We start from the raw sequence: 18271 nt of genomic DNA on the forward strand, positions 1-18271 counted from the left end.
TTATGCATAAGATATACAAAACTATAGTGGCAATACTAGAAGGAGGAAGTAGCAGGGAAGGAGAGAAGCAGTTAACTAGCACCTGGAGTCAAAAAAAAATAGTAACCTGAGATAGACCAACAAGGCAAGTAGAAGACAAAGCCAAGCAAACAACAACTTCCCCCACAAGCATTGGCATGACAACCATATGGTCAGTTGCAACAAGCCTATGATTCTTCAAGCAGTCCAAGATAAAACATCCAACACTCATTGCTTTTGGCCTGGTAGAAGACGTTGCATCAGTAAAAATAGAGAAGGACTCACCAACTGAACAGATGGGATCTACAGATGGGCTCAAGGAGGCATGAGGGGAAGAAGAGCTTGGAATCAAAGAGAGGGCTTCTTCCACATTTCTATTCACCATAGACACCCAAGTACTGAAAGAAGGAAGAGTGGCTCTGAAAACTCTTGAGTTCCTGAGCTTCCATATTTCCCAAACAACAGTAGCATGAGAGAGGCAAGGAACTTATGCTGCTCCTGGTTTTTTAAGAACCCAATACTTGACCCCACTTGATGATCCACTCAAAGAATGACACACTTTTAAGGGATGAAAATCTCATAGTCACTGCAGAAGCAAACCATGCTTATTGCGCTAGGGGACAGTAAAGGAGTGCATGCTCAACAGTCTTAGGGGCTTGCCCACAACCAGGGTAGACATTTGACTGAACAATGTTCTTATGCTTGAGGTTGCTCATCACACCAATAGCCCCTAAGCATGCCTTCCAGAGGATGGACTACACCTTGGGAGGAATTTTGGAATTCCGTAAAATTTTCCAAACCAACTTTGGAATAGATAAGGCTCTAGCAGCTGATTGAGAAGAAGTGGGAGAAATCTGAGCACCAATTCTATAGGCAGACTTCACTGAGAAAGAGCCTTTTGGATGGGGGGTCACAACAAAGTTGATTAGGGGAGCCCATAGAAATCTGAGCACCAATTCTTTTGGCATGTCTTACATGCATGACTACTTGTCAAAGCTTCTATCTCGAAATGGGTGTCCGTCGAGCCTACATGTGTTTTTTATGGTTATAATGATGAATCAATTTGACATCTTTTCCTGTTATGTGATTGGACTAAGCGTATCTGGGCATCTGGTCCTCTCGGATTGAGAACCGAGCATCTATCCAGCCCTTCATTGGAACTCTTGTGTGCTTCTCTCCTTTGCTCTAATGTCCTTGATAAACAATCTTAAATTTTTTTTTCTTCCAGTGTTTATTATCAATTGCTATTATATTTGGATTTGAAGGAACAAAGTTATTAAGGGGTTGGCCAATGCAGATCCTATGCTGGTCTTAAGGGATGTACTTCAATGGCTTTCTGACTTATGCTTCATCCCCCATCCAACTTAACAATTACCTCTGCATCTCCACTTTGCACACACACCATAAATGGAATGCATTAGGTTTCTAACTTTTATTTAGAGTTCCTTGGTTTAATTTGCGTAGGCATATATGACTCTCAACTAAGATTAACCAGTTGGGTTTTTTGCGTTTTGCTAGCTGGCCAGGGTGTTTTAACATCTGCAGGTAGTCTCTCAACAACAGATGAAAGAGAAGCAGAACTCTACAGACTTCTACAGGGGTGGAAACCTACTGTGAAGGCTAAAATTAAACTCAAATAAGTTTGGTGCTACAACAAAGATCTTTGCGCTCTCCTTCATCCTACTGACTCAATGTGTTTACCTTGGAACTTACTTCACTAGTGTTAGTTTTAATTGGTGTAGTACTGAATTTTTTATCGCGAGGTTACAAACGTGGCGCATTTGACTCTTAAGAACCATTGTGCCATGTCATACCCTAAATATTTTGTAAATACTACTTTTTAAGGAATATATATATATTTTTCTCTTTCCATAAAAAAAGAGTTGATTTTCCACCAAAAAAAAAAAAAAAGGTTGATCAGGGAAGCCCATAGAGCTAATGGGGATAGAAAGAATAGCATCTACTTCAGGGTCTGAAAATAGAGATCTCAACTTTGTCAAATTCCACGGAGCATGCAGGCCAAAAAGCTTTGAGACCCTTTCAAGTGAACAGTCAAGGGGTTTGGGGGAGTGGAGCCTATAGCCTTCAATTAGAGGCACCCAGGGGTCTTCCCAAATCAATATACAAGAGCCATTGCCAGCTATCCACAACAATCCCTTTTGCAAGAGGTTCTGACCTTTCAACATATTTCTCCAAGCCCAAAATAGAGAAAAGTTGCCATCCCAATTTAGCCAACAAGATTAAATTCTGAACGTTTAGGTGTTTAATCCCCAAACCATCATCAAGCTTTAGCAAGCAAAAGCAGTTCCATCCCACCCAATGTATTTTCCTTTCATCTTGCTTTTGTCCCCACAAGAATCTACACCCTGCATTATTACGGAATACGGATTGCAATTCCATATGAACCTTCCATGTTAAGATACATAATAGTAATTTTCTTGGGTATCAAGGAATGTTAAGGATATCCGGTCAAAATGTTTGATAAAAAAAAATTGCCAATTAAGTTTTGCACGTGGGGAACTCAAGACTCATGAACCGCGCCCTTATCTTATTATGGGATTCAAATTTTTTTAGTTCAAATTTAGAAGTAGAATTTGACCGAAAACCGATACAATATGCTCGTGTAGAAGTGCCACCTACACGGGCGGTGCCCAGTGCCCACTGTGAAAGCCTCCTGCTTCCTACGAAAGTGACACGAGGAAGGGGCGAAAAAAAGGGGGAGAAGGAGAACAAACCAATCAAAAACCTCCGATGTCAGCCGTTAGAAGAAGAGGAAGAAGAAATATGAAGCTTAGATTTACTGAGATCAATTAATCGTCACCATCAACTATCTCTCTCTCTCTCTCTCTCTCATGAGCCCCAACAAAACACAGGATCTCCTACAGTTCCACCCCCACCACCACCACCACCACCACCACTTCTACTACCACCAAATCATGGAGCAACCAGAGGAATTGCAACCTCCGATTCCGTCATCACCATCTCTAGTTCAGCCACAAGAACCTTTCTGTCTCCCTTCGATGCCCGAAATTGTAGTTTTTCGAGATGAGGACGACGAAGAAGAAGATGAGGACAAGCACGACGACTCACCAAGCCCTAGCTCCTCCGACGCAGACGACGCTCACCAACACTCCACCACTGCCGCCTCTTCCGCCACTGCTGGAACCGTTCCCCCCAGCATACACCAGCGTGCCTCTGTCTACATCAACCCCGAGCCTCATATCTCCTCTCAGTTCTACACCTTCAACCGCGAGTCCCATGCTCTGATGGTCCAGTGTATTCTGGAGCGCCGCCTTGCTACGCCTGAAGAGATCCGCCGTGCCACACCTCGGCCGGTCCTAAAGAGCTGGCGCTCTGTCTGGAAGGACCGCAACGAGGACACCGCCTACCTCACGGCCTGGAAGCGAATCCAAGACAAGCTCAACGCTCACATCGACGCTCACGGCCACGAGGTATTGTTTTTCAAGAATAATTCCCAGCAGTATGTATCCCATGTTGATCAGTGGCAGGACATCGTCACGAGCTTCCATGGTGATGCCGATCTCAAGCACTTAGGGCTTAAGGAGACAATTGAGCGAATTAAACAAGTTTGGACCGTTGGTGCCAAATTCTACGGAATTCCCGAATCCTTTATTAGGGTTTGTGTTACATCGTGTCCCGTATGCTCCGACGCGTCGGGTTCTGCTCCCAGGACTAAACGCCGCAGATTTGAGTATACGGAGTCCTTCGATGTTCCTGCCAAGGAGGTCCCTCACCGTCTTCAGCAGCTGGCGGCGAAGCACAAGGTTGTCCTTTGTATTCGTCAGAAGTATATCAGGTACAAACCCTTCATGGCGGAGGTTAAAGATTATGCTTGTCATCGGGCTGGGGAGCCTGCCGCGAAGAAATCGAGGATTTTGAAGAGGGAGCCTTATGCGTCGAAACGGTGCGGTTGTGGGTTCCGGATTAGGGCAATTGTTCCGATTGCCAACTATAATGAGAAGGACAAGACATTTGTGTATCAGGATGAAGGGATGGCTGTGTTCAAGCTGTATGCTGTGCATTCTGGGCATGAACCAGGGCCATTGGACGGGAATGCAAGGATCATACATAGGGTTGTTGGGCATAAAGGTGGATTCTTGATGGATCAGGATACTATTTATGGGATGAATGAGGATACCGAGACGGACGCATTTTCTCTAATGAGTAAGGAAGATGGTGATTTGCAGCTTACAGTTTTGCACCAGGTTCAGGAACTAAGGGCTGAAATTGGGCTGCTTGAAGGGAAAATTATAAAAACGCCGCAGGAGCTGTTGGGGCCATTTTCTAGAGAACTGTCAAATATTGTGAATAGGATTAGGAGTCTGGGGGAGGATGTGTCTAGGCCGGTCGGATTACTGCACGATAAGCATCAAGCTGATGATGTTTTGGTGGCAGAGAATGAGCTGGCACATTGGGGTGACCATCACCATGATCGGTTATACGGGGATGGAAAGGACACTGAGCTCATTGAAGAGGATGATGACAGTTTTGAGCGGACACTTGGGGATGTTGCGTCTTGGGATCGAATCAGGACAGACTGTAGGAGTAGGAAAGTGCTGATGAGTGATAGCTGTAAATCTGATAAGTGGTTGAAAGATGCTTGTGGTGATTTTGATGAGAAGAGCATCCTTGATTGTGAGGATTCTAAGTTAATTAAGCCCATGAGGCATGATGGTACAATTGATGCCGGTCTTGTTGGTATACAGGTAGACAGCTTCTACCCAGATAATTCTAAGTGGTTTGATTCGCCTTGCAGTTTGGATCCCAGTACAGATTGTGGAGATAGTGGATTCAGACATGAGGAGATTGTGTAATTTTAGAGCACTTGATTTGCTCACTTCAGCATAGTTATAGCTTTTTAAGCGAAGACCATTAGTTGGAAGTGGGATTGTAAATTATGTACAATGAAGATTGTGACCTACCATACATGCTTTGGCATCTTTATCGTTGGGTTGCTGTGTGGAGTACCCCTGTTTGGTTTCCTGCACAGGCTTCATTAACTTTTTTAACCATGTTGTAGAACTTTGATATGTTAGATTTGGTTCTTCTGACAATCTGTACGTTGACTTTTCTCCTTAGTGGTCCTTTGAAGTACTTATGTTAGAGTGTCTTCTTTACATGTAATTTTATTGGTTTGCTTGAAGTATTTCCTGTACATCCATGCTCCCCAGGAGGCAGTTACACACCTCCACTGGTACATGGCTGCAGAAACAGCAACATTTCCGGTTCAGTACCACTTCTCGTAAACAACTTCTGCCGCATACTTTGATTGATTTGCATCTGCTAGTCATTATGGAAGCCATTCTGCTCGTGTTGCTTGTGATGAAGGGTAGTTCGAAAATATGCAGGTAGTCACTACTCTGATTGTGATATAGCTGTGTTGTTATTTTACTGGGAATCTTTGTGCCTCCAATCTTGTTAGATTCTAGTTCTGAATCTAGTAAAATTTCATTCTTCAACATTCTCATCTACTAGGTAATGTTATCTCAACTTCTTTCTGCTCTTACATGCAATACTTAATGATTTCTTATTATATCATCTCCATATTTCATGCAAATTCTTGTAGCTAATGATACTGAGTGTAGATTCATATTTGATGGAACATTTGTATGTGCTCTGTTGATGTTTAAAATTAAGCGAACTTTCCAGATTGAAGAGAGGACCATGTGATCTTCTAACTTCAGTAGGTAGAAACTTGCCATTCATGATTTTATCTTGCTTTTATTGTCTGAATTAACTTCCTGAAAGGTGATTTCATCACACTATTAGATGGCTGTAGATATCTGGTACAATTACAATATATAAGGTATTTATTATTTAATCCTATATTATGCTTTTAATGTATTGAATTGACTGCTATTTTAACTGTTACTGACCAGGAATCACCTAACCAGTAGAAGAGTAGAGAGAAGACAGAAGAAGAGAGAAAGAAGAAAAAGAAAGGAGAAGAGAACCAAACTGCCGAGAGGTTGGGAAGGGAAGCCTGCGATAGAATTGTTATGTTCTATCGTGGCTCCCTTACCCCAATATATAATAATAATAATAATAATCTCAAAATAGGTAAGATAGTTAGAGAATTTACTATTTACCCCTAACTCCTTACAAATTACAATCTAACACCAAGAGGAAAAGAAAATAACATAAAAACCCAAACCCACAATTTATGACCAGAATACCCCTAATTCTCAACACTCCCGCTCAAGCTGGAGCATATAGGTCACCCATGCTCAGCTTGTTACAACCAAGGTTCGAGAACTTCGGTTTTGGGCAATACCTAGTCGAGTTACCAGTCGGTTCCTAGGAGTGCAATTTCTCGGTTGAGATCTCGCCGAGATCTCGGTGATATCTCGAGGCTAAAAAACAGGGTATTTTCAATGCAAAAAAACCAATATCTCGCCGAGATCTTGGCGAGATCTCGGTTGGGCCCAAAAGTGCTATTTACTTGTATTCAGCCCATTTTTCACCCAAAAACCCATTTCCAACATAAGAGAGAGCAGGGACAGAACTTGATAGGCTCTAAACCAAGGGGAAAAACACCTCTCCTTCAAATTTCTTCTTCTTTCTTTCGATTGTTGACTGGAATGCACTGTTTTGAGTTAGATTAAAGTGCCAAAGTGAAGATTCAAGTGCCAATTTGGAGCATCATCACCTATTTGCAAGATTTCAAAGGTATTTTCTATTAGCAGTGGATCTTACACCTCATACCAACAGCCTCCCATGTCCCCTAAGATAAGGAGATTGATATATGTTGATCAGAAGACTTATATGGAAACTGTGTCACACTATTTGCAACACTATAGCAATTCCATGACATGGGAATTCTATGTGGATCGATATGGGGATGAATTTCTTGTTCAATCTCATTTTATGTAACAAATTAAGTGAACATTGATGTAATGTACGTTTTATTTCAATGTTTTGATTGATGTGTACTAATTAGAATGTTTTGATTGCTAATTTACTATGTTTTACTAAATTATATGTAGATTAGGTTGTTTTAGTACGACTCGTCGCCTACCAACCTATGGTCCAAAGTGAAACTCATATTTGGACTTGTTTTTTTGGCAAATCTGGGCATGCCATTGTGTTTAAATGGCCTGAAATAGGCTGGATACCAAGTTTTAGACCCAAAATATGTGTACAACCCATCGAGTTGGGGGTCCGAGTCCAAAAAAAAAAAATTGCAGCAACTCGCCGAGATCTCGGCTCGACTTGGTTTCTGGCCTGGCCGAGATGCCACCGAGACTCGAGTTTTCGAACCTTGGTTACAACAGATGCGAAAACTAGGAGCAAACAATGATTTGGTTACATAGTTATCAAGGCGTCACCTTGTGTTCAGGCTCCTTGGTTGCCTTGCCGCCATGGCTGTGTCGCCTTGATTTTTGACCCTCTAAAATGCCATGGTCATCTTCCCGCCTTGATAACTATGATTTGGTAAACACATCTGCTAGCTGATCCGAAGATGACACAAAAGGGGTCTCAACAAGCTTCTTCATGACAGCATCACAAACAAAGTGATAGTCAACTTCAATATGCTTGGTCCGCTCATGATAGACAGGATTACTAACAATATATATAGCAGCCAGATTATCACAATACATCTTCATCGGTGTGGGCACTAGAAATCCGATCTTAATAAGGAGAGACCGAAGCCACATCAACTTTGTAGTAGTGTGTGCCATAGCTCTATACTGTACTGTAGCACTCGACCTTGCAATAATAGTCTGCTTCTTACTACGCCACGAAACAAGATTACCTCCAACAAGTGTACAATAACTTGTGGTGGAACGCCGATCACCTGCCTAGCCAGCCCAGTTAGCATCAGAATACACAATCAGATCCATATGCCCATTAGGACGATAAATCAACCCTTTACTAGGGGCACCCTTCAAGTAACGAAGAATGCGGACAGTACCATCCCAATGGGCCTTCTTTGGGGCTTGCATGAACTGACTAAGGACCCCAACGGCAAAAGAAATGTCTGGTCTGGTGACTGTAAGGTTAATCAGCTTCCCAATCAAACTCTGGTATTGGTGCACATCCTTAAGAGGACCATCATCATCTACCCCAAACTTCTGATGGGGATCCATAAGGACATCCACTGGTTTTGATGCAAGCATACCAGTGACAGACAAAAGGTCTAAAACATACTTTCTCTGGGACGGGCTGATCCCTTTCTTGCTTCTCACAACCTCAATGCCAAGGAAATAGTGGAGGTAACCTAGATCCTTGGTCTGAAAGTGCTGCTGTAAATAAGCTTTTATTTCCGTAATACCTGCCACATCATCACTTGATACAATAATATCATCAACATAAACAACCAAGACAACCAACTTGCCATCACGACGACGGACAAACACAGAGTGATCAGAGTTACACTATAAGAATCCACATGAAACCACCATAGTACTAAGCTTCTCAAACCATGCTCTGAGAGACTGTTTGAGACCATAGATTGCTTTGCGCAATTTGCACACTTGAGAACTGTTCTCCCCCTGTGCAACATACCCGGGTGGTTGCTCCATATAAACCTCGTGAAGATCACTATATAAAAAAACATTTTTAATATCCAACTGAAACAATGGCCAAGCAAAGTTAACATCTATAGAGATAAGTCAGCAAATAGAGTTCAGGCGAGCAACAGGGGCGAAGGTCTCGAAATAATCAACACCATAAGTCTGTGTATACTTCTTGGCAACCAGACAGGCTTTGAGCCGCTCAACAGATCCATCAGGAAGGTATTTGTTAGTGTACACCTAGCGACACTTAACAAGATCCTTACCAGGGGGCAAATCTACCAAACTCCAAGTATTACAAGACAAAAGATCATCCATTTCCACATCCATAGCCTTTTTCCAACCAGGAATTCGAAGAGCCGTAGTATAATGGTTGAGGATAATGTTAGCGGATAAGGATAGGGCAAAAGTGTGGATGGGTGATGGTAAATGGGAAAGGGATACATTTTTATCAATAGAGTACACAAAATTGGACTTTTGGGTCTAAGAACGTGTACCTTTGCGCAATGTGACTGGCAAGTCATCAGAGGAAAGAGGAGGCGGAGCTTCACCGAAGGAAGAAGTGGGTATAGGTGAAAAACCAGGCAGAGCAGGTGGAATCACATCCTATGGAACCTCATTCCGGGGAACGGGGTGGTATCGTCGCTGATATACCTATATGGGTGGACTCGGAAAAGGAACTACAGCTGGTACAGGAGGAGGTGTAACAACAGGCCACTCCTCGCTAGAGGCCGAGGGAGTGGGCGAAAAATTAGAATTGACCTCAAAGTAAATTCCTATTCTTGCGTTCTGCCACCCATTTTGTTGTGGGGTATAAGAACAACTAGTTTGATGGTTTATACCACGGGCTACACAAAATTCAGAAATCTCATTTTGGACATACTCCAAAGCATTATCGGATTGAAAAACTTTAATAGACATGCCAAACTGAGTTTTCATTTCATTATAAAAATTTTAGAATACAAAGAGAAACTTGGAACGATCCTTTAAGAGGTACAACCATGTAAGACGAGAGTGATCATCTACAAAAGTAGCAAAATACATAAAACCACTCTTATTCCTGACACGACGAGGACCCCAAATATCCGAATGAACCAAAGTAAACAAAGACGAACTATGAGCCGCAGAGCGAGAAGGGAAGGATGCACGGTGATGCTTTCCCAATTCACAAGCTTCACACTCTATCCTAGACAAAGACTTAAAAGTAGGAAATAATAACTTTAACCTAGCTAAAGATAAATGACCTAATCAACAGTGCCACTGAAAAGGAGTTACACCACCAACGGATGCAACAACGACAGAAAACCTAGCACCAACGCAGTCAAGATAATATAGTCCGTCTTTTTCACACCCTCCACCAATCGTCTTCCGCGTGTGAAGATCTTGAGAAACCCAATGGGTAGGAAAGAATTGTACAGAGCAATGTAAAGCTTTAGTTAGTTGACTCACAGAAAGAAGATTCAATGGTAGTTGAGGAACATGCAACACATAGGAGAGATTAATAGAGGAACTAGGAGATACTATACCATGCCTAGAGACGAAGGTAGAGGAACCATTAGCAAGTATAACAGATGATGATGGACTAGTGTGAGAAGGATGTAAACAATGACGACTCACCAGTCATATGAGCAGAAACTCCAGAATCAATGATCCAAGGTGGAGTAGTAGTAGAAAAGAAGGCAGGTGTACCTGCATGAGCCAGAGTAGCAGAGGAAGATGAGAGCCTGAGGGATTTATGACTGGATGCCTCCAAGTTTTATAAGCGCCATAATATCTGGGAGAGATCATCACGGTGCGGAGTTGTAGTAGAACTGCCACCCATTATCAGAACCTGTGCAGAGTCACTAGAGGAATCATTATCATGAGTCATGACCACCATCTGTCACTGGATGATTGGCAGACTGAGTTGCCCAATCTGGAATGCCATGCTTCTTCCAACAGTTGTCAACTGTGTGGCCCAATTTGCAACAATTAGAACATTTCCGAGCAGGTCTGTCACTAGGTGGGCCACCTGAGCCACGACCACGGTCTCGGCCACGACCACGACCACGACCACGACCAGCAGTAAAAGCAGAGTGATCTTTGGGAGAGGTGCCAGTCTTCACAGGAGAGTCAATACGTTGTAGACGAGAGAATGTGTCTGCAAGTGTGGGAACTGTCTCACCAGCAAGAATATGGCCCTTAACCTTTTGTAAATTTGAATCTAGGCCGGCCAAGAATTTGGAAACATAGAACTCATTCCGCTGAGCCTTTAGTTTGTCTATGTCAGTAGTAAGAGGCTGGAACACATTTAATTCTTCAACAAGACCTTTAAAAGTGTTGTAGTAGTCCCGAAGAGACTTGCCAGACTGATGGAGCTGAAATAACTTCTCATAAAATCATAAACTTGATTCATATTTTTCTCCTGAGAATAAGTGTCCTTCAAATCATCCTAGACCCCCTTGGCATTAGTGTGAAACATCACATTAGCACAGCTATATCAGGCTCCATGCTGTTCCATAACCATATCAGAATGACGGCATTCTCTTGCATCCAACCCTCATAATCACTAGAATCAGAAGCAGGAGGGTCTGTGGTAATAACTGTAACTTCTTTCTTGCCATAATATAGACTTTCACAGCTTGGGCCCACAGTAAATAGTTGGAACTTCCTTTAAGCTTGATGGAAATTATAGTTACATTCACTGAATCAGTGGAAGGAGCAGCAGTAGGAGCAGGAGTAGAGGACTTGTTGTCACCCATCTCAACAAATAACAACTAAGGCCAGCAAGCACAGTCAACAACCAACAACAAAAAAAATTGAGGAATCGATAGGGCTAATAATATCCACAATTCTCGATCAGTTACTGGGGAATCAGCAGCATCCACAAGAAGAGGTGAAAACCACCATTGATCTCAGTAGAATTCTTCAGTCAAAACGTAAGAGCAACTTCTTCAGATCAGCCAGCCAAAAAACAACGTCAAATTAGCACTCCATTCATGTTAAGGGAGGCTTTAATCCATCGCAACCAGTAGCAGCAAAAGGTGGCTGCACACCACAAGTAATCCAGAAACCGAGAAGGGAATTCAGCAGAAGTCGATGGGAGAAGAAAACCCTTATACTGATTAGGAGAGCTCTGATACCATGTTACAGACCAGGAATCAGCTAACCAGTAGAAGAGTAGAGAGTAGAGAGTAGAGAGAAGAGAGAAGAAGAAGAAGGAGAAGAGAACCAAACTGCCGAGAGGTTGGGAAGGGCAGCCTGCGATAGAATTGTTATGTTCTATCGTGGCTCCCTTACCCCAATATATAATTATAATAATAATCTCAAAATAGTTAAGATAGTTAGGAGTTCTACTATTTACCCCTAACTCCTTACAAATTGCATTCTAACACCAAGAGGAAAAGAAAATAACATAAAAACCTGAACCCCACAATTTATGACCAGAATACCCCTAATTCTCAACATTAACATTGCCTGGATAAATGGCAGCTGGCAGTTTTGCAGATCCTGATATTTAGATTGGCTGAAACTGGCATTGTGCATTCATGTGAAATTCAGGCAGTTACTTACACCTGTATCTATGCAGTCTAGATTCACAGGTGGTTTCCTAACATCATTATCTTTAAGCGTAACATCTTGCACAAAATGGTAGCAACTCCACCTTTATTATGCTTGTAAATGTTATCTTCAACTTCTAATTCAAGTATTGAAAACCGTCAACATATCTATTGTCTGTTACTCTGTTTGGAGCTCATGGAAAGTCTATGCAAACAATCTTTAGCAAGTAGTGATGCAATCCCGGGTTCGTGAAAACCTTGTTTGGTTTGCTATGGGCCCACCCAAATGCACAATAGGTAATAGTTGCAAAGTAATAGCAAAACCATTAATATATCAAAGGTAGAAAAGGGTATAATGTAGAAGGGGTTCAGCTAAGAACCACTCTACAGGAGGATCGTTAATAGTTGCAGCCGAACATCATATTAGAAACAAAATCAGAATTAGTAACTTAGTAAATAAGAACCAAACCAGCCGACATAATGTCTCCAAACTTAGGTCGAGTGGAGATAATGGTGAAGAGAATCTCTACCCCAAGTTTCAGTCAATTCCAATGGCCAGAAGTAGGGATCTAAACTGGAGTTGGAATTAGAAGGTAACTCCAAAATAGAAAGTGTAGAGTTGCAGGCCAATCCAGCCAACAACAGAGCCCAAGAATGGGATCGAATAGTCTCCTCAGGGGTCTGGAACAGTCCTCCAATTATCACCTTCAATGGAATAAAGGCTGCAGGGTTTATGTCCTTCGATGGCAGCAGCAGAGAACTTGAAAGGGTTGCAGCCGGCACGTGCGGAGATGGGATTTCTGGCCCCTGTTCAGCAACAGCAACTCCAGTACTTGTTTGGATTGATTTCTGATCTTCTCAGTTGAAGCAGCAGCAAACAGTTGATGTCTCAAAGTAACAGCAGGGGTATAGCTCGATTGAGGTGAGAAGACAATGAAAAGAAGATAGGAGAAGAAGAGAGAAGCGGATAAGGAGATTCGGCTCTCACCAACCAGGCTCTCAGCAGCCCTAAGGTTTCAGCTCTCTCAGTCAGGCCCTCTCACCCTTCAACCTCACAATAACATAATAAACTTTGCACAAAGCAACCAAATCAACTTCATTAATTGTCTGGAGGCTAAGAGCCATTACATATATAGGCAGCAGTACCTTGCCCCTCAAGTAAATAGAAAATAGAAAGTAACTTGCTACCAAGTAGCTTACAACCAACATAGAAACTTCCTAAAAAATCTAGCTGCCTTATTTCAAAATAGAAACTCCTATTTTAGAGAGCAAAATAGTAACAAACTGAAATTAGTAACTACCTAATATACTTTCTAAAACTGAAAATAGAAACTAAACTATGACAGCATTAGGATAAAATCTTTCCCCACTTGATGGGCCCACAAATTCTTCTAAAAAATATCCCCACACAAGGAAAATATGGGCTGTGACACTGTTCACGTGAACACTGTTTTAATCTCTTCTTCTTCATGTTTTGTCCTACATCAGGGTATGTGGCAGAATTGTAATTAATTAGAAATTTGGAGGGGGGACTTGGTATGTAAAAGGTCTAAGGACACATTAGGTATTAGGATTTCTTGTTTAGGGATAAACTTGGAAGAGTTTATAAAATAAGGCAAAAGAGGATAAAGAAAGAAGGGAGAGGGAGTTCTGGAAACAAGGATAAAATAAGGGTTAGAAATAATCCACAATTGAGTCTTCTTCAAACTTCCACCAACAGAACCAGCGGCAGGGAAGATGTTCGAAATGGATTTCTTCCTTTCTGAAGATCCAATTGATTTGGCGTTTTAGGTGGAGATTGTTACTCAGAAACCTATGGATTCAACATAATAATCTGATTCAACAGCATGGGAGCTAGTACAAAGAATCTGAAACTGGACTTGGTGGAAACCAGCCAGACTTGAAATTGGTAGTGCTTCTCACAACAGGGCTTGATTTGGGGGTTTAGATCCAAGGGTCTAGGTCGCCCTAGTGTAGGGATGTTAACCCCAAGGTATGAGGAAGAAAGGAAAAGAGGTGGGAGAGAGATCGAACAGATTGTTCGGGTCCGACAGTAACACTCAAACCAATTTTCTATTCCACATTCCACTAACTTCTCCAACGTACTACGAGCATATTTAAAGAAGAAATTACATCTAATCAGGAAACTAAACAAACTAGGAAACTACTCTAAATAAGAAATTGAAATAAGACTCCTATGTATCTACTCTATCTAAAATTCCCATAAAAAGAAAATTAAAATTTCAAGGAATCCCAATCACGTATCTGGCCTGGTATGGGAAAAAATGGTTCAATAAGGAACCAAACATTTTTCCTCTTCTACGATCTGCATCAAGTAGCTTGCAGCAGATTATACTTCAACAAGTATATGATAATGTTGCTTGAGTACCGCCCCCCCCCCCCCCCCCAATTGAATTTGCCAAGTCCTACTGGAGAATACCTAATTTTGTGAAAGGTCCCCCCCCCCCCCCCCAATTGAATTTGCCAAGTCCTATTGGAGAATACCTAATTTTGTGAAAGGTTGAAAAAAGGATCTATGATACCCATGGGTTCACTTCTTTATACTTGGTGGATGGATTTTTCAGAGGTTATTTTCAACATCAATGAGAATATCACAGAATTGTCATGTGTTGTAGTGAAGTTCTTATCAACTGGGTCTTTTTAATTACTCAAAGTTTTAGAATGGGTAGGGAAGAAGTGGATGTCATGTTGAATATGTAGAGGATCATGATATTGTGGAGGGGCTTAATAATCTTCTATCCTTAACTGATAGTGAGTTGGGGTTTGGGTGGAGGTGTCCACCTGTTGATAGGAGATACTATTGTTTTTCGTGAAGCATAGGATGAGTACATTCATAACCTTCGATGCATTTCTGAAAATTGGATGTGAGAGGCAGGAGGGCTTGGTGTTTCTGGGTTTCTTCCTGTGACTGTTCATAGTACCATTCCAGCCCCATTAAAATACAGTTTTCTGGACTGGTTTTGCTCAGCAGGGCTAAGCGACTCCGCCCCTAAAATTTCAGACCAGTTGGAGTCTATATGAGAGAGTTCTCCGTAGGCTCTTGGATTGTTGAGAACTAGAAGGCACTGTTCATTCAAATTACATAATGGCCCCTACTTACTAAAGTTGCTTTTATTATATCCCTCTTTTAAGTTATCTTCCCAAATTACTCCTTGTCTAAAATCTTATCCCAGTTTAGACCTAATTCTGTCTTATCTTCCAAAAGACCCTCCACTGTTAACATTATTTACAGATTTGCCATTGATCCTTTGAATTGGTTTTTGAGTTTCTATTTAATTACAAAATTACCATCGCTTCTTGTACTTGGGTTATAGTTGTTGGATTGTGTTGGTGCATGGTTGTCATTGTTGTCAACACAGTGCATGTGTGTTGCTTGTTGGCAATACAGTGCATCTTGGTGTAATACAGTCAACAGAGCAGAAGTACAGATGGCAGCTGTGAGTACAGAGGTGTACAGGCAGTGTAATGGTGTGGCAGGACATCACAAGTGATATGACAGAATCACATGTGTTCTAGCAGAGCTGGCAGAGGCATGCTTGACGGTGACCATGAGTTCAGAACATATGGTAGCATCTGGGAATAAGATTAAAATAAAAAAAAGAATATAAGATAAAAGAGGGGGCAAAAAGGGCAACAACAAACCAGGGTAGGATGAGAATCGTGGAGGAAAGGGGGAGGCGGTTACCACGCAATCAACAGAATAGTCTTCTTCTCAATCACGTCTTCAACCCTTTGACAGGCTGTGGTTATGGCAGTAGAACAGCAGCGGTGAAAGAGAATTGAGAGAACTCCTCAATGAGAAAGTAACTCCAACAGAACAAATCTCAAACTAGGGCAGGGAGTTTCGACAGAAACCACAAGCGAAAAACACAGGCGGAAACATGGGTCAGTTCCATCGACTCCTTCAAAAATCCCAGATAAACTTTTATAGCAGAAATCTCTTTCTTAATAGAGTCGGTAGAGTGGGGTTAATTGTGTAATGTTTTCTCTCTTTCTTATATTATAAATAGATGGGGCTTGGGTGTTATTTAACACATCCAAGCTTGAGCTCTAATTCTCCTATTAACATGGTATCAGAGCAGGTTAAGTTCGAACTCTAAACAACCCTTCTTCCTATTCTCGCCTCTCTCTCCTTCTCTCTTCTTCCTTCAATCTCCTTTCCTTCCTTTCTTTTGCTTCTTTCTCTTGTTATAGGGCAGCACTAATAAGGTGATCCATGGATCTAGTTGCTGCCCTCCATTACCTCTTTCATTAATACCCAATTTTTTTCAAAAAATTCGATAGAAGCTGTGCCTCTTCTACGTGCGACTTTTGAAGACTTCAACTTTGAGGACTGATTCTTTCTCTGTTATTGAGGATCAATCTTCCCTTCTTCGAAGATCAAGAACAGCAGGGATTCTTTGGACAAGCTTTTATCTCCATCAACATATTTCAGCCTTCTCCCTCTATCGACCTCACCAAATATCAGGGTTTTCTCAAAACTTCTCAAAACCCTGACAATATCGATCTAGGGGTTCTGGCTGTCTGCAGCTGCTGATTTTTGGAGTGTTTCCCACCATTAGAGGAGAATTCGATCCACTTTTGGTCCATTCTGCCTCAGATTTTTTGGATTTATCACAACAGCCACCTTGCGATTAGGGTTTTCTCAAAACCCTGACATCTATCGATCTCATCATTGGCTCATCTTCTTGAGCTGTTTTTTGGAGGAGATTTTGGACTACTAGAGAGCATCTCGATTACAGTTTGAGGCCATTCTGGTGGCTGGTTTATGAGATTTGATTAAATCTCTATTTGCACCGATTTCATCATGTCTGGTTCTGATCACTCTACTGCAACTTCTGGTGCTGATGGACAAGGTCGTAATGAATACCTCCCTTTCACTGCTAACTCTATTAAACTGGATGGATTCAATTATCTGATGTGGTCTAGGTCTACATACCTTGCTATTGCTGGTAGGGGTCTTACTGGACACATTACTGGCACTATTGTGCAGCCAACTACACCTGGTTCTTCCCAAGATCGATGGATCTCCAGTGATTCTTTGATAATCTCTTATTTACTTGGTCCCATGCAACCAGATCTTGCTATTGGATATTTGCTTTTTGGAAACTGCTGCCCAAATATGGTCTACTACAAAAGAAACCTATGGCTGATGGGGAATGATGCCCATGTGTATGAATTTTGGAAAAAGGTTCATGACACTACTCAGAAGGAACTCTCCATCTCCAAGTACTATGCTGCCCTCCGTAGTTTGTGGCAACAGTTGGACCATTACACTGATTATCAGCCCACTAGTGCAACCGACATTGCTGCCTATCAGAAACATGTGGATAAAATCAGAGTTTATGACTTCTTGGCTGGATTGAATGTTGAATATAACCAGATTCGTGTGCAAGTGCTGAGCAGATCTCCATTTCCTACCCTGGAGCAATCCTATGCCTTAGTCCATTCTGAAGAAAACCGTCGGGCTGCTATGTTGCATACTCCCACCACTGACCGATCAGCTTTACAGATTGTTGCCACTGCTACTCCCATATCTGATGTGCCTCCTTGTACTAGTGATTCTTCTAAGGGGCTTGTGAAGTGCGAACACTGTAACAAGCCATATGACACCAAAGCCACTTGTTGGAAGATTCATGGTAAACTTGCTAATTTTGAGGCCAAACGTGCTGGTGGTGGAAAGTTCAAAACTAAAGCCAATCATACTGAGACTGTTCCCATGGCTCCCACTACTGACTTTGGTCTTTCCCAGGAAGAACTGTGGGCTTTTCCTCGTATGTTAAAGGCTTCTGCTGCATCTACTACATCGACTCTTGCCAATCACTCCATCACATCAGGTTCCAATTTTGTCCGTTCAGGTATTTTATTTGCTGATCACTGTGCATCGGTCGTCTCCAGTCCTTGATAATAGACTTCGGTGTCATTGATCATATGACTAGATCATCCAACCTATTCCACCGATATTCGCTCACTTCTGGGAAAGACGAAGTCCAAGTCGCTGATGGTTCCCTCTCCTTTGTCTCTGGAAAAGGATCCATCAACTGCTATCCTTCCATAACCTTATCTTTTGTTTTGCATATTCCTAATTTCACTGCTAATCTTTCTTTTATTAGTAGTCTAATTTGCGGTCTGAATTGCAAAGTAACCTTTTTTCCT

At 41.9% G+C, this 18271-nt stretch overlaps 1 protein-coding gene across 1 annotated transcript; it reads left to right on the forward strand.

Annotated features, from left to right (window-relative positions):
• Positions 1 to 2749: 2749 nt before the first annotated feature.
• On the forward strand, positions 2750 to 5093 carry LOC122671508. The gene has a single exon (XM_043868768.1). The coding sequence runs from the start codon at positions 2871 to 2873 to the stop codon at positions 4851 to 4853; it is 1983 nt and encodes a 660-aa protein (XP_043724703.1). The 5' UTR covers positions 2750 to 2870; the 3' UTR covers positions 4854 to 5093.
• The last annotated feature ends 13178 nt before the right edge of the window (positions 5094 to 18271 follow it).

Source organism: Telopea speciosissima, chromosome 1 (genome assembly GCF_018873765.1).
Source record: "Telopea speciosissima isolate NSW1024214 ecotype Mountain lineage chromosome 1, Tspe_v1, whole genome shotgun sequence".
In the NCBI taxonomy this organism is placed as follows: domain Eukaryota; kingdom Viridiplantae; phylum Streptophyta; class Magnoliopsida; order Proteales; family Proteaceae; genus Telopea; species Telopea speciosissima.

Coding starts and splice junctions, on each gene's coding strand:
- LOC122671508 (XM_043868768.1), top strand. CDS start 2,871: ATGAGCCCCAACAAAACACAGGATCTCCTACAGTTCCACCCCCACCAC.